The 15769-nt window shown below is 47.9% G+C and overlaps 7 protein-coding genes across 7 annotated transcripts; 4 read left to right on the top strand and 3 right to left on the bottom strand.

The window, feature by feature from the left end:
• Positions 1 to 242: 242 nt before the first annotated feature.
• On the bottom strand, positions 243 to 1205 carry FOBCDRAFT_129014 (uncharacterized protein; the record flags this gene model as incomplete). Its single annotated transcript, XM_031175152.2, has 1 exon — positions 243 to 1205. One exon carries the CDS (start codon positions 1203 to 1205, stop codon positions 243 to 245), a length of 963 nt encoding a protein of 320 aa, XP_031046285.1.
• Positions 1206 to 3023: 1818 nt separating this feature from the next.
• On the top strand, positions 3024 to 4317 carry FOBCDRAFT_248532 (AAA domain-containing protein; the record flags this gene model as incomplete). Its single annotated transcript, XM_059610854.1, has 4 exons — positions 3024 to 3374; positions 3422 to 3494; positions 3774 to 4165; positions 4216 to 4317. Exons 1-4 carry the CDS (start codon positions 3129 to 3131, stop codon positions 4315 to 4317), a joined length of 813 nt encoding a protein of 270 aa, XP_059464344.1. The 5' UTR covers positions 3024 to 3128.
• Positions 4318 to 5866: 1549 nt separating this feature from the next.
• Positions 5867 to 6263, top strand: FOBCDRAFT_316458 (uncharacterized protein; the record flags this gene model as incomplete). The annotated part of the gene is made up of 2 exons (XM_031175154.3): positions 5867 to 6027; positions 6087 to 6263. The coding sequence occupies exons 1-2, from the start codon at positions 5914 to 5916 to the stop codon at positions 6261 to 6263; spliced, it is 291 nt and encodes a 96-aa protein (XP_031046287.2). The 5' UTR covers positions 5867 to 5913.
• Positions 6264 to 6463: 200 nt separating this feature from the next.
• On the bottom strand, positions 6464 to 8032 carry FOBCDRAFT_178054 (carotenoid oxygenase; the record flags this gene model as incomplete). Its single annotated transcript, XM_031175155.2, has 1 exon — positions 6464 to 8032. One exon carries the CDS (start codon positions 8030 to 8032, stop codon positions 6464 to 6466), a length of 1569 nt encoding a protein of 522 aa, XP_031046288.2.
• Positions 8033 to 8259: 227 nt separating this feature from the next.
• Positions 8260 to 10785, top strand: FOBCDRAFT_178057 (uncharacterized protein; the record flags this gene model as incomplete). The annotated part of the gene is made up of 7 exons (XM_059608542.1): positions 8260 to 8387; positions 8491 to 8579; positions 8628 to 8710; positions 8740 to 9873; positions 9925 to 10031; positions 10134 to 10188; positions 10441 to 10785. 7 exons carry the CDS (start codon positions 8260 to 8262, stop codon positions 10783 to 10785), a joined length of 1941 nt encoding a protein of 646 aa, XP_059464345.1.
• A 648-nt stretch (positions 10786 to 11433) lies between these two features.
• FOBCDRAFT_178060 (uncharacterized protein) lies at positions 11434 to 13601 on the top strand. The gene is made up of 3 exons (XM_031175157.3): positions 11434 to 11515; positions 11638 to 11756; positions 11816 to 13601. The coding sequence occupies exons 2-3, from the start codon at positions 11662 to 11664 to the stop codon at positions 13494 to 13496; spliced, it is 1776 nt and encodes a 591-aa protein (XP_031046290.2). The 5' UTR covers positions 11434 to 11515; positions 11638 to 11661; the 3' UTR covers positions 13497 to 13601.
• A 1295-nt stretch (positions 13602 to 14896) lies between these two features.
• Positions 14897 to 15422, bottom strand: FOBCDRAFT_197989 (uncharacterized protein; the record flags this gene model as incomplete). Its single annotated transcript, XM_059608897.1, has 4 exons — positions 14897 to 14950; positions 15001 to 15048; positions 15104 to 15260; positions 15379 to 15422. The coding sequence occupies 4 exons, from the start codon at positions 15420 to 15422 to the stop codon at positions 14897 to 14899; spliced, it is 303 nt and encodes a 100-aa protein (XP_059464346.1).
• Positions 15423 to 15769: the final 347 nt, after the last annotated feature.

Genomic DNA, 15769 nt, shown 5'->3' on the forward strand with positions numbered 1-15769 from the left:
CTTTGGCACAACTACGCTGTTTGATGCACTTGGACAATCGTTGATGTCCCTCTGATTCTATAATTTAATTGTACTTAGTGGACTATCCTCGGGTAGTCTTTAACAATCGTAATACAGTTTTCGTTTTTCCACAATATATGCTAATCCCAAAGGCTTCCACAGTAACCAACTGGACCCTGTTAAAGCTCCTTAGATAAACAACTAACTGCATATCCAGGACTGTCTATTAGGTTTGTCTTTATTCACTCCGTCTTGGCTGGTGTCTTGTTCAGTGGCATCAGAGTTGTCGATGGGCGATAGTTGGGGTAGGCCAAAAGCTGCCGTCCTGAACTTCGGCCTTTTTTCCCGGCAACATAAGCATACCAGTCCGTCCAACCAACGTTGCTTAGAGCGATGTGTAAATCTTTTAACTCCTTGTTTTCGTCAAAAACTGGAAGTGTCTGGACATAGAGCCCAGCAGAGTGTCCGCCCCCAGTCATAGTGATTTTCGAGAACTGGAGGCCACCTACTCTGCTGAGTGATCGCGATGGAATATGAATATCATTCCATGAGGGGCCGCCGTGCCATCCCAATGAGTCACCTTTTTCGCGGCCATCAACCCAGACTTTGATGTTGTGAGTGTAGATTTCTTCAACACGAAGCATCAATCCCACTGCAACCTCGACAAGTGCAACATCGCCAACCACGCCCTTCTGAGTGTAGGTATCCTTGTTCCTAACCTCTTTCTCGAACTCGACACCAGTCTCTGTTTTGGCTTTGGCTTCTGCCTTTATCCCCATGTAGTTGCCTCCAGCTGAAACTTCCAAAGCGAACTCTGCTTTTGCATACAGCTTGGTTGTTGTAGTCTCCACACGTTCCTTTTCGATGTTGGTGACGATGCTGTTCTTGGGAAAGTCCCTGATTCTTGCAACAGAGGGAACCCATTCAATTGGTTTGTACACGACAATGTCTCCAGTGACGTTCCACCAGCCACCACCGGCAGTGCCGCCCCAGGTACTGTCGAGGCGGGGCAGGATGTAGTAGGCTGGGAGATCAGGCAGCGTGTCGTTGCTGATGCCGAACCATTCCTCGAGCTGCTCGCGACTCATTCGCACGTCACCATAGCATTGGTCAGAAAGGGGAATTCGATGGCTCTCGACGTCGCCATCGTTGTAGTAGTAGGCGCCATTGCCGTCTTTCTTGACGCCGTTGAATGTAAAGCTCATTGTACAATAGTATGGCTCAACGTGAGAACAATGAAGAAATATTGAAATAGTGGATTGTTGTAAGAAGTTATGTTAAACTTACACGGCTTGACCTTGGTCTTTTATACCTGTGGGAGTCAGATGGGCCCAGCTTTTACCCGGCTTTGCAGAAATCCCAAATCTCTGAGAACAATTCCGGTCAATAATTCTCATACCGGCAATGCCAAGCCTGTAAATGCTGAATATGATGTAAGATAAACTCTGGCAGCCCATTGTGGTGCTGATTGTCGGTGATCGACCAGCCAAGCAAGCTGAAGCTTTCAGCTGTCAAGGGTCCTGCTGAAGCTGACGGACGATGATCGAATGTAAGGGAATTAAGTAGCCAGTTATAAGTGTCTCCAACAATGTTCACATCCACGGATACAACGTCTACGGAAAACCTGACATCATTTAACACATTGCATGAAGTAATTATCGATTGTCTAGTGCTGATAGATCGCTGGTTCGAAAGCTTTGTGTTTTACGGCTCGCCTCTGATAATCCATTATGACGTAGGTTTGGAGTTAGTCTGCCTGCCCAACTGATCTCGAACATCCGTGATGACTCAAACTGCATAAATGAGACAAGTGTTTCAACATAGTGACCTCACCGATCTGCCCAATTAGAAAGCTACTGGATTCCTTGCGCGAATAGAGTAGCCCAAATGTGAATATTCCATATATCATATGTCGCTAGTGTGCCGTGTCTCATAGACACAGGCTGTAAACCAATGAAGGGGCACGTACTTGCCAGCGATCTGCACCAGCTAGAGCGGCCCGCCGTACTAACTTGGATCGTCGGATTACCCAGTTACGCAAGTTCTTCGGTAGAATATTATTATTTTTCACCTATTCCAGTCTAGTTCTCAACTGCTCGCTCCACCGAGATATCTCTGGAGAGTGATCACCGAAGCCCAGTAAACGTTGAAGGACACACCCGTCAATCCAATTAGTCGGTCGCTATCGTCATGATGAGGTTGATACCCATAGCCAGCATCAATTTAATCCCTGGTTCTTTGCAACCCCAATGTAGCCGGAGCTCACTCTCTTCAAGTTTGCAAACACAACATCTCCGTCATTATCCACAAGCATCTAGGCTCGGGTCGGAGTTAGGGTATGGATCGTAAGGATTAGTGCGTATTGCCGACACTATAAAGCCTGCACTTGATTATGTCCCTGTGATCACTCTCAGAAATTTGCTTCCCTTAATTCTTATTGGCTTAATACTCTACTATTCACTATGTCTTCATCTTGTCAACAACCGTCGGCATAGCAGCAAAAAATATGCCTCAAACCCGACCAGCAATGCTCACTTCAGCCAGCAGGAAGCACTCTATCAGGCAGCGTTCTTCTTCTGAATTGGGGCGGCAAGGAATTAGGGGCCGAGAATTGCAGCATCTGCACCATATAGAAAGTGGGCAGGAAGAATAAACAATGCGCCATCACAGACAACATCGGTTGGCAAGCATAATACCTTGGTTCGATCTGTAGGGAAGTTCAGGATACGACCACCAAGCTGTTTGTTCTTGGTATATCCAAAGAGAGCAGCTCCAAGCACTTGACTCTGAATTAAGTTGGCATTGAACAGCTCCCTTCTTTGTCTTTGGGGCCCACCTGGACCTTGAAAGACAGAGACAATTGTCGAGATGATCTGTGCTCTGCAAACGGCTAAATCCCAAAGCACGTGTTCTGGTGACGGCGCCGACTCACAATGCAGTGGATAACATGATGCGTCGGTATATTCAGCGTCTCCAGAAACAGCAATTTGCTAGAAAGACTCAGCCAAATCTGGTAAGAGTCTCAACTGAGGTATGTCACCAAGTGCCCATGTTCACAGGTGAGGTCTGCTAACTATTTGGAGGTGCACAAAGTTGTGGATGATCTGCGCAAGTATACATGCGACGCCATGGCGGGACAGGAGATTCATTCCGACTACAAGGCTATGAAGAAGGCCACGGAAATGGCCAAACGTAGCGACACCTTCTTCACCACCTGCATTGGAGCAGGTATTGGGTTAATTCGCTCAAACTTCTTTGACATCGTCACGGTTGATGAGGCTTCTCAACAAACAGAGCCGAGTTCGCTAGTCCCACTTGTGAAAGGCTGCTCACAGGCAATTTTGGTTGGAGACCATGTACAGCTACGGCCGACTGTCAATCAGACTGCCTTGGCGCTCGATTTGACGTCTCACTCTTTGAGAGACTCTACACCAAAATTAAGTACTCCAAGGGCAACGGAGGCTTGAGGGCGTTGGTGTTGGACACGCAGTATCGTATGCATCCAAAGCTATGCGAGTTCAGCTCAGGGCAGTTCTACGAGGAGAGGTTAGAGTCAGGCATCAGCAGCTCCGCTAGGTCACCTATTAGATCTAACTTCTCATTCCCGCCAGCAAGGGTAACGAAACAGAGAAGAGACCCAGGGACGGTAGACTATGAGGGGGCTATCTTCATCAACTGCGACGCAAAGGAAATGCCAGGCCAAACGTCAAAGGAGAATAGAGGACAATCAGAGGTCTGCCTTCACATCTGCAAACTCTGAACCAGCGGTCCAGAACCCGAGAGCCCGTCGCACTCAATCGTGGTCTTAACACCATATACTCCCCAAGCCGAAGTCCTCAAGCGCATGCTCTCTAGTATATCCTACCGAATCGAAGTCTCGAGTATCGATGGGTTTCAGGGTCGTGAGGCGGACGTCATCGTGTTTGTGACCGTGCGATGTAAAGAGCACCGTGAGATCGGGTTCTTGAAGGACATGCGAAGGATGAATGTTGCTCTGACTCGGGCAAGATCAGCGCTTATCGTTGTAGGAAGCCGGGTGACGTTAACCGAGGGGACGGCAGATGAGGAGAGTGCGAGTATGTGGAGGAGGTTGCTTGGGAGTCTCACGGAGGTAAAGTTGGAGGTTCCCGTCAAAGGGCTCAGTCAAGAAGGGCTGATCTTGAGAGTATTGCTGTATCCGTACACTGAACAGGCATAAATCTCACACCGTCTCAGCTAGCGGTAAACGGAAAAGGTAGCTTCCGCGGAAACGTCGGACAAGCCCCCAAAAGTCCTCTTCACGAAATAGTGCTAAACGCGGAAACGGGTATCTCATAAACACCGATAGGTCAAACTCTAGGGGTGTATGTATGCCGAGATCCGAAAGGCGCCACGTTCATAGGGCAGAAGGGCCATGCAGTCATCTTTTCACATGAAACGCCCCATCAGGAATACTACTCGTCGATCATACCGCGGCATTAGGATAAATCAGCCGAGTGAGGCCACCTTCCTGAAATGCCGTCTTACGTGAGTCTAGATTTAATGCCTCTTTGCGGCACATGATTGAAGATCTTTGCCTCAGGAACCTAGTCTGTAAATGGAAGTGTTTTTACGGAGGAGAATCCCCTTATGCTCAGTTAGCGAAGGGAGACCATACGCTATACGGAATAATCTGCGGCCCGCGCCGCATATAAGTTCCGAGTAAGCTACCCGGGCCAATCGGCAGTCGTGGTGAATACGGGCCCACGGACATTATTGCATGAGCTAAGCCACTACTCGACCGTCCTACGGACTTGAGACTCGAAGGCTCTGAGTTGGGAGGCCTTGTTCCAATTAGGCATAATCTTCAGGACTAGTGAAATGAAAATGGAATCACTCAAGTGCTTATAGACAGTATGCCAAGCGTTGGAATCACTTCTGAAACAGAGGCTGAGTACTGAGGATCGAATAAGACAACAGTTCTACAGCTTTAGTGTTTGTGATACTCACGCGCAGGATCGTGCATTGCTCTGCCACTGTTGAGTAACAAGTCAGATTGTCCAGGTGCCTTGAGAATAGTAATTACTGCACCATCAGCAAATGGAGAAACAAATTGGAAGCTAGGTAGCCCTGGGGAAAGTGGAGCGTCAATCGTAGGAATCTCACCCATTGCATTAGCTCTCGCACTCTGAGGTCGGACTTAACCCTGACTTACAGCTCCAATTTTCACAAGTACTTTCGTCCAAGTTCAAGTAATACAATTGGAATCACAAATATTCCAAAAAGAGAGAACGGTTCGCGGCTATTCTCGTCCATGTTGATCAATTATGGAGCACAACATCTCGGTCCCGAGCTCTCAAGTGGAATCCGAGCTTGCGGCACATGCACCTTTATTCCCACTCGGACTATCGGGCGACGTGCCACACTCGTGCAATCTCCAGCGTCTATGTTATACGAGGAGGATCCTTGTAAACCCAACGATCCTCCCTTATGCAAGTGTCGTAACAACGACTTATTCGCCTCTGTGACTTGTTCACTAACTATTACTACATATTATAGTGAGTAAAAGTGATACTAGTAATATTTTGGTTAGCTAGTGAAGCTTGTATCCTACTATGTGTAGCCGCTCATTTCCTAGATGAGAAATACCTCACGGTGAGGCGATAGCCAATGAGTAGAGGGTCAACCCGAGATGATGATGATGGTGGACTAATTTCTTATGGTTGAGGACTTTTGAGAGGATTCAGTTGCATGAGGCGAAGTCCAGCACAGACTGTCTCGGGACATCGTGAGATGAATACTATCTCGGGAATCACTCATGAGCGAGCGTTACTATGGTTTGCCTTTTTATAGCTTTTGAAGACTATAAGAACTCGAGGGCTTTCGCAGTCTTTGCATCTCATCATCCTCACTCATCTACTCAACTATTCAACCTCAACAGATTCTGCAGCAATCATGAAGGCCACTCTCTTCGTCTCTCTCCTCCTCTCTCTCGGCGTCACTGCCACTCCTGCGACCGACACCGTCACCATTGAGGACGGTGGCTACACCTACACTGGTATCGACAAGGTAAGCAAACTCCCCTCTCCACACTCATCATAAAGCTCTACTGACACTGTATCTTACAGCCCCTCCTCGCCCTCCGTGGTCTTGAGGCTCGTTGCAGCTGCTTCCCCTGCTACTCTCCCCACGCAGACTGCCAGCCCGGAAAGTGCCAGTGTGCTGGTGACTATGGTTGCTGGTCTTGCGGCGGTGGTCGCATGCAGTGCCAGCCCGGCCCTGGATCTGGACAGTGCTGGACTTAGGCTTATTTGGTCTTGACTTTGATGGGGACTCTCTACATGCAAACGGATAGAGGTTCTTATCTACAATCGCTTCAAAGGATTGGCAATAGTAGCTTGAGATGTTGAGGTTTCTCAATAACTAGACACTCGTTATAACAGACACTTCTCATACACACAATCTCCTGATTCTCAAGGCTAAAGCTAAGAGTGTGACTGAAGACTCATGCCAAAGGCTCAAGAGCTCCTCTTCCACTGATCTTGACTTGACCAATCTGCCTTACAATTGCCTCTGTAGATGCCCGCGTCCTACTGTCAATCCAATTCCCATGGACCTGAGTCTTAAGATGCATAGGAAGCTGTATAAAAGCAACAGGCTTCTCAAACTCTTTGGTGTCAAGAACGACAAGTTCACTCCGATTGGCAACGCGTCTCTCAAGCATAGCGATGATCCATCCATCCCCTTCGGGCGCATCAGGAGTACGAGGAATAAAAATTGGTTCCTGGACGAGAGAGTCCTTGCCTGCAAAGAACCACTTAGTTTCGCCAGTGCTGTGACTGTGCATTGCCAATCCATTCAGTCCGTGGAAGATATTTTTGCCACCTTGGGAAGTCTCGGGGATGAAGACATTCAAGAATATGTATTCATTTCTCTTGGTCATGAAACGCTCGTCAATTCGTGGGAACTCGGATGGCACGTCGAGGATAATCTCTGGATCTACCAGCTGGGTCCCACTTGGGGCATTGAGGTCGATCTCCCAACGAACAAAGTCAGCTTTGGCGTCTGGAGCTGGCATTCTCCCGTCCTCAGGCGGGAAAAATGGGAAAGCATTGTCGTGAACCCGAGATGACTCGAGATACAGTTTTCCATTATCCTCCTCCCAAGCGCTGCCTGCATGGATATTCATACAATTCTTCCAGTGGTAGACTCGATGCTCTCCTTGCTTCCAGGAAGCTGGCACCTTGGAGGTCTTGCGACGAGGAACAACGATGAAAGTAGCTGGAAGGTTGTAATCCCAAGCCCAATGCTGCTTGCCCGCTTTCATCCTCTCCACATTCGCTTCAAACGGCCAAAGAATGAGAACGATGAAATTTGGTGTAATGACGCAGTCATGGATGGGAGCGCACCAGGGAGACTCAATCCATTGCTCATCATGCTTAATGCCGCTCTTGTCGAGAGAATAAATGACTATATCTCTAGTCGCTAGACCCTTGGCCTCGTACCCATAGACAACGAGTTCATTGGAGAATGGGTCAATTTTGGGATGCGCTGTAAATGCTTTTGCCTTGACCTGACCTCCAAACGGATCGTAGCAGAGAGTCTCGAGGGTATCAGGATGCATCTCGTAAGGAAGCGCAGATTCTTTAAGCGCCAAGAGACGATTCGCCCAGTAGACCATGTTCGTGTTGGCAGTTGAGTCAACGGCTGCTCTCACGCAGGGATGATGCGTAAAGGGATTTCTGTAGAGACCGAACAAAGCCTTTCCGGCTTTTCTTTCAAGCTTATATCGTTCTGTCTCAACATACTTGATCTTCATGTCAACTTGACCGTTGTGGATCCTGAAGGCAGAGACGTGACCATCGCCGTCAAGGGGCACATTGTTGGGGTGAGGAGGGACGAAGGGATCGCACATAACTCGGTAGAATGTTCCGTCGATGGCAGGTGGAATTTCGCCGAGGACAACGAGATCACTGAGCTCTCCTTCAATTCGACAAGGGGAGTTGGAGCCTGCGAGATCGAAGGCTTGGGGCCATTTGGACTTGAGGCCATGATGTTCTTCAGGTGGGGACATGATGACAATAGTTGTTCCTGTTGAGAGTTTTGGTGATTTAATTAACAGTAGAGCAATTGCTAGACTTCATTTTCCCGTATATCAACGCGACGTCAGGCCGTTTATATCGCTATAAGTCGGTCATGATATCTTCACGGCCCCACTAGCTTGGCGTCGCGATGTCTTCCACCTCCGCACCCTAGACAGCCGTGACTAAATTGAAATCAGGGCAAGCCATCTTGTTCAGCATGTGGGGAGAGCGGGAAAAGTCCACCGCCACAAAATGGAAAATGTCCAATGACGATGAAGTTATTATAATTTCCCCGCGTTTTCTGTCAAACAAGGTTCTGGCTAAGTACGAAACGGGATATGATCTGTATGTGGGATTGCCATATCGGTAGTTGCACTGCCATTCGTCCGGAAACATCTTCAGCCAAGATCTTGACAGTTCTCAGGGAACGTCGACCTCGTGCGCTCAGGGATAACCTGGAGACTGTCCTGCGCACCATGGACACGGCGACAGCTACGTCTCAACTGCAGCTGTCAGATCCATTACTCCGGCGTGCAGGTATGTACTGTAGCCCAGGTCCCTTAATAGCTGCTCTCGACTATCCAGTTGCTGACGGCCGTTGTCAACCTGACAGAAATTTCGGACTCGCCCTCTATTTGTTCATTTTGCCAACGGAGATTCACTCGCAGGTATGTCTTTCTCCCCCCACTGTCCACAGCCATGCCCACTGATGATGCTTCTCAGAGATGCTCTCAAGCGCCACTGGGGAATTTGCAAAGTCCGCCTCGAAAATGGGTCAGATATACCACTTCTGCCTGCTCGTAGACCCAGATTGAAGAAGCCAAGGGCCTGCAATCGCTGCGTCCGCTTGAAGCGCGCTTGCGATCGCAGTGTTCCTTGCAGTACATGCAGTATACGGAACTACGAGTGCTCTTACGAGCGGGCAGCCAGTTCCAAGACATCAGCGGTTTCAGAAGATTCGTCACAAGCAGAGACGAATGGCGCATACCAACAAGAGATATCCTATGGTGTTGTTAAAGCAGATGACGCAATGCCTGTCGTCTTGGCTGAGTTCATTGACTACTCACAAGAGTGGCTTCGATGTGAGTCCCTACCATTTCCAGTCCTCAACTTCGATGTCTGGAATAATGTCCGCGGAAGTAACCTGCATCTTGGACCCTGTTTCGATCAGACAGTTCCAGGACAAAAGTTAACTCTACCGTTTCTAAAACGATTTACCGAGTCATCCGGCATCGCTGATGGTTTCGACTGCGGCACCTTAGCTCAAAGACGCCAGTTGAACAACACCCTCAACGACTCTTCTTGTCAAGATTTGGCCGCTAAATCAGGTGAGATCTTGGGCATGATAAAGAGAACTCTGACTCGAACGCGATCATGTTCCCATGCCAGCATAGAATGGTCTCCCATCGTGGAAAAAGCTTGTCTCGACTTCTTTTCACCCAGCAATCTCCACAGGTTCCTACTTCTCTTCTGGTCCGGCTGGTATCCTAATAGTCCCATAATTCACAAACCAACCTTCAACTCCGAAGCTGAGCCCCCAAGACTTATTGCATCGATGGCTGTTCTGGGAGCGTGTTTATCTCCAGACTTTAATGACTGTGTACGTGCAATGGCATGGCTTACGCCCGTTGAGGAAGTAGTCTTTGCCGACAATATCCTATATGACGATTCTATCATTGCGTCTCCAAACCTTGTTGGGGATGAGGCGGTAGTGTGGGATAAACTGAAGGCGTTGCATGCTGCGTACTTTATATGTATTGCGCAGAATTGGGAGGGGTCGAAAGAGGGGAGAAAGCGTGTTCGAAAGGATCGCTACAGTCGCATTGTCTCGGTACGCCTCATCTCATGGGCATCTGGGAGTTTCGCTAATCGTGTTTGGTAGATCGCTAGATCGTTTGGTCTCTACAACTTAAGCCTGGCGAAGTTGGATACTACGTTCTCTACTCAACAGAAATGGGCCAGGTTTATACTCCTTGAAAGCATGATTCGGTATGCACAACCCAAGTTCCACTCCTTATCTGCTTTCTTCTGACTACCTAGGACGGCAACTTATATCTATCTCCTTGACTCGGCGTTTGTTCTGTACTATAGACTGCCGCCGAGGGTAATATCGCTTGAACTCAATACTGGACTGGTTTGTCCTGAGGTGTGCTTCCAGGCAGAATCAGCCGCGGAATGCTTCCTACAACTGCACATGGCTACCATGGGAAAGCAAAACCAATCCAGGCTAACGGTATCGTCTGCTGTTCGACTTTTATGCTCACCTCACAGCTTAGACCTGAGCATTTTTCACAACCTCAGTTCCTTCAACATGTTTACAATTATCTCGGGTAGGTTCAACGTCCTCCCCCCTTTCATGTCTGACGATAGTGTAGCTCTTTGTTGTCTGGTATTCCAGTACCAGACCACTCTGGTGGACGTGTCACAGGTAACGCCAGCAGCCACTGGTTTAAGTCGGTGGATATGGTTATGGCAACGAGATGGCCATATTGTGGTCGATTCCGACGGCTACTCCTTTGAAAATATGTGGAAACGTGCCGGGTTCATGCAACATGCCAACGAATATTATCATCTTGCTTGCGCAATGCTTGAGCGATGGAAGCTTAGCGAGAGACAAATTGGCAATACCTTGACTGCCTGGGCAGCGCCGCTTGGGTCAGTACAGGGTAACCCAAAGTATGATGATGGGGAGATGGTCCAGGTCAAGGCTCTCATTCATGATATGGAAAATATGACCTATTAATTGATTTGTTGTATCTGAAATCTTGTTTTGTTATTTGTTGCAGAAAGATTGTTGTCTTTGGAGAGCCCACAATGGAATCTTTTCATCCTCTCGACTGCACCTAATCCAGTTCTCCAGTGTGGGCTGCGACGGTTAAGGGACCAAAACGTACTTTCATTTCCTACCTTCTATATTTCACCATTCTTCAGTACTCTCTTATTCTAAAAGTTAACAAGTTTTTTACGCAAATGTACATCTCACGCATATATACCGCATATGCTCAATAATTTTCTGCATGGCTTGGAAGTATCTCTTTAGACTTCTTCTCCGTTCACAGAGCTGGAATGAAATGGCCTAACTATTTCTAGAAGTGTAAGCGAGCTACCCGCCAACTGCCCCGTTCCAAAAAGTCATACGATCTATTTTTATCTCTTTTCTGACTCGGCCAAGTAATTTCATAATGGATCACATGACTCGTGTACACTCACTTAGCCAATATCAATTTCCTCAGCGTCGCATTGATACAACATCAGCAACGGACGAAGCCAAAGCGCCAAGTGCTTACCCGATCATTAACCTGCTATTACCCGACAACCCGTGTCTTTGGTTAGAGCTTATACAAACAGTCGAAATTGCGCCGCAGGGGTCGTTTCAGATGACGGTACTAATTGAGGTCTGACTGCATGTTCCCAGAGTCAGCACCGCTTAACGTTTTCCGAAGCCCAACAAAGTGCCATTATCGTCTAAAACTGTAAGTTCTGTGCCCTTCCGTACATCAACTGCCTGTGATTTTCTTGCTGCGATCATCAGAAAGATGGCTTCTATGTGCAATTCGTCCCGTTGGCGCCGCTTGGCTAACGCACTGGGAAGTAGTAAAATCCTTCCACCACCAATTTAATGTCGAGAGAGCGACCACGAGTTTTACTGCGTGCTGCTCAGCCGCGACATCGTAAGGGACTTCCTAAGGCTCGCACTGGATGCATGACATGCAGGTGAGATTAACGAGATCCACCCAAATCACATCGCGTGCTGATTTGATCGATCCATGCAGAATCCGCAAGATCAAATGTGACGAGGCGAGGCCGGGCTGTCAACGATGCATTGGCACTGGTCGTAAATGCGACGGCTATGGGGATACAGACAGTGTGACCCAGCAGACACTAATCATTCGAGAACGACCACCAATTACACGTGCCTTCGATAACGATCTTGGGATAGAGCTGAGCTTTCATGCTTTTGACTACTATCGAGGCCACGTCTCTCACCAAGTTGGCGATACAGTGGACAGAGACTTCTGGGGAAACCTAGTGTTGCGACTTGCACCCACTGATCCCGCGATACGGCATGCCATCTCAGCAATCAGTCAGATGTATGCTGAAAAGACAAAGGATACGAGAGACACCTGTCCAAACTACAGACCCGCCATCGTCGAATACAACAAAGCCATCCTCGCCGTGCGGTCATGGCCCTTAGCCACAGAGTCAAGAGTCAAGCCCCTCCTCGTATGCTTGCTGTTTGTCTGTATTGAGTTCATGCTAGGCCACGAGCATCAAAACGCAGCCAAGATGCACATCCTCCAAGGACGAAGGCTTCTTGCAAATATCAAGGACCGCAAAACACCAGAAACCGACATCATTCGACAATATCTGGCTCCGATATATCTACGCCTCGCATATGTCGGTAATGACCGAGTTGACTTCCCACGGCATCTTCTACAAATGACGACGACACCGCTCAAGTTCGCTTCTCTGTCTGACGCGCGATGCGCCTTGTACTACCTCGTGGATCTTGGATTCACTGTCATTTACGAGGTGAAGTCGTACCGCGCAAAGGGCGCCGAAGAGGAGACTTCGGATACTGAGGGAGGTACTTTGCAGTCACGACACAAACATATCATCCGTGAGCTGGCGAACTGGCGTCACGCTTTTGAAGCGTACCTTGCGTTCAGCGATCTCCATGGGCCAGACATGAGAACGGCAAAGCTTCTCACGATGCGTCATTGCCTCATGATAGTGTTCCTTGACTCAATGGTCTCGGGGTCCGACTACGTCTGCGACAGAAACAGTCTTTGTGAAATGTCCGTTGCTACTGATTCCGCAGCTTTCGTTGTTAAATACGATAATGATGTGCTACAGGGACCATCATTCACTTTTGAAAGCGAGGTTGTTGGTCCAGTTTACTGGATAGCAGCCAAGTGTCGACAACCTGCCATTCGGAGAAGAGCACTTGAACTTCTTTACGAGCGAGAAAAGACAAACCGAGTCGAAAGTCTTACAATGATAAAGCATACTATTGCAATGGCTAAAAGAGTCATCGAGATCGAGGAGGAGGGACTTGAGATACCACGTGGCACTAAAGCTATCCAAGATTACCCAAACAAGTATGAAGTTATCTCGAGAGAAGAGTCCAGCGAATGGGCAGAGGGCTTTCTCACCGATCAGAAAGAACAGTGGCCTGTGCTGTGGGATCTGGGAAGTCACCGCTCTGACATTCCAACAAAGTTGACCGGTATTACTGCTGCGAGGGAGCAGAAAGAACTTGCTGAAGGGCTGGCTAAAGGATGGCCGAGAGATCGACTTATCTGGCCTTATGGAATCACGAGAGAACGGAGGGTGTTGAGTGTCGTCGTCAAGAAACATACTGCCGATGATTTATGGTTGGAGTATGTGAGAGAGCCATTGGCACCTGGTGGAGAATACCGAGTTATGAAGGAGCATATCCGGTTTGGATGACGACATAATAACCGTTGTCGCATATATCATGGAGTTTGGCGCTGTAAATTTTTCTATTTTATTGATCCTATCCGAGTGGCCTTGTTTCGCTACAGTTAATTCCTATCAATGCCTACTAAAGTACAGCCGGCTGGGCGGTTTCGGTGCAACTTACTTGAACTTTCACAGGTGTATAACAGTATGTTCTGGGACTGATGGGCTCCTTGGCTCCGAGCTTCTAACAGTCAGAATAGAGCGCGCAAGGGCTCTCAGAATGTCTAGTTAAGGTGAGACTCTCCAACTGCCTACACACTACTTTCCAGGCCATCTCGAGCGCCAGAGTAATTAGTGCCTGCCAACGTCTGTTTACCACCATTCTCTCTCTTCTGTTTCTATGAAATGGCCAATGCAACCACCTCCTAGCCGTTTCCTCCAATGGTCTGGGTCCCTCTGCGGTCATTTTGTTCTGTTCGGCATGGTTGGAGGGAAGTACACGCGGTTGATGATGGAAACGAGAGAAACCGGACCGGGATTGCCGTTGTCAAAGCGACTCAACTCCTTCTGAATTAAGCAAAATTATCGCCGTGATGAGCAGTGCAGAAACTGCTGTAGCGATCATGTAGGCCAGAGTTAAACTGCCTGGTGCCCTGCTCATACTAAACAACCCGGTTGAGAACCCCAGCGGCAAGAAGATAACTGTGACATAGGTAAACCGTTTAATGTCATCAGCGCGTTGTTGGTCAAGATAATTACTTATTTTCTGGAGGATTTCCGAGAGTAAGTCGATGAAGTTCAAGATATCTTAATAAGTATGCCTTAGTTCTTGTATGAGGTGATCGCTTGAGACACTTTGCCTTTGATGTAATGTTCCTGTGCCGACTCTCGTCATAGAAAGTCCAGCGTGGTTTCTTGGCCTGTCGTCCCTTCTTGCGATTCTGCCATAAGCCGATTGTAATCAGGTTCTCTAAAAGGTCTTTTTCTACACTCTGCCAGAGCCTTTGAACCTTTTGGTAGGGCGAACTGGTCTTGGAACAAGATCCATAGTCGATGTCGCGATACTCAACGTCAATCGAACTATTGGGTTCTTGTATTATGTCCTTCAACCACGACCCTCGCCTCCCTTAGAATAACGTCAGCTCCCGACTGCAATTTTTCAACCATTCGACTAAACAAGAGTAACCCTAGCACTCTGCGTTGTCGCCAAGGTGCTTTCTTCGCATTAGTCTCACCAGTCCTATTCGTACTCTTAAACAGCTTGTGTAAATCTTCTTGAAAAGGAAGATTGAGACAATTACACTATTTGTGGTGCTTTTCCAATACATGTACTAATGACAGCTTGGACACACCGATGTCTTAAAACAACTCCGTAGATAAAACTGCTACTCTAGTGTAACTATGATACTACAAATGTCCCAAAACTATTAATCAGCCTCGGCACCCTGAGCGCCACACTTCTCTTCGCAGTAATACGTAAACTATGAACTGATTAGTATCTTTAATTTCACATTAATCTCTCTAATCTTACCTCATCGCCACCCATGTGGCCCTCTGCCGAGTTGCATATTGTTCCATCCTAGTGAGAACATTAGCGAAAAAAGGCGATCCAGCTTAGAGCAGCCTAAGCTCACAAAAGTACAATCAGGGCACGTGTCCCACATCTCACCACCAGTGTTTCGCTGCTTATACATATCGCAAGCGCACTTGGTAGCATCGGCAAGGACTTCATAGGTGGTCTGCCAGTTGTAGCTTGGGCTGAATGGGGTTCCGCCTACGGGGGACGACACCCTGTTGGACACACAGGCAGCAGCCTTGTGAAGAGCAGCGTGAGCACTATCCGTTCAGTCAACGAAGTCGTTAGCTTCTTTGCAAGGAGACGTCGGGGGGCTGTGTAGACGTGACGAACCCGCTGATGGCCATGAGGGCCACTGTGAAGAGAGAAATTTGCATGATGAATAGGATACAAGAAGAAAGAATAGGTTGAGGAAGTTGAGTTGGCTAGTTGAATTTCTACGGTAGATGAGCTAAGATCTTTATACAGTTTGTCTCTATTCTTCATTCATTATATTTCTTGCCGGTCCGAGAAGAATTCCTGTAATAGCTAAAGATACAAGGGCCTATACAACAACTCTTTGATCCAAACAGGATATTCGTAAACCGATCATCGGTGAAGCCGTATATCGGCAGTTGAGCTTGGTACAATATTCCCGCCTATCAGGTAACACAAATTTGATATTTTCATGGCATGATTCAAGAACCCAGTGCCAAAGGATCTAACGTCTCTCACTATACGAGCA

The sequence above is a fragment of the Fusarium oxysporum genome, chromosome III (assembly GCF_013085055.1).
Source record: "Fusarium oxysporum Fo47 chromosome III, complete sequence".
Classification (NCBI taxonomy): Eukaryota; Fungi; Ascomycota; class Sordariomycetes; order Hypocreales; family Nectriaceae; genus Fusarium; species Fusarium oxysporum.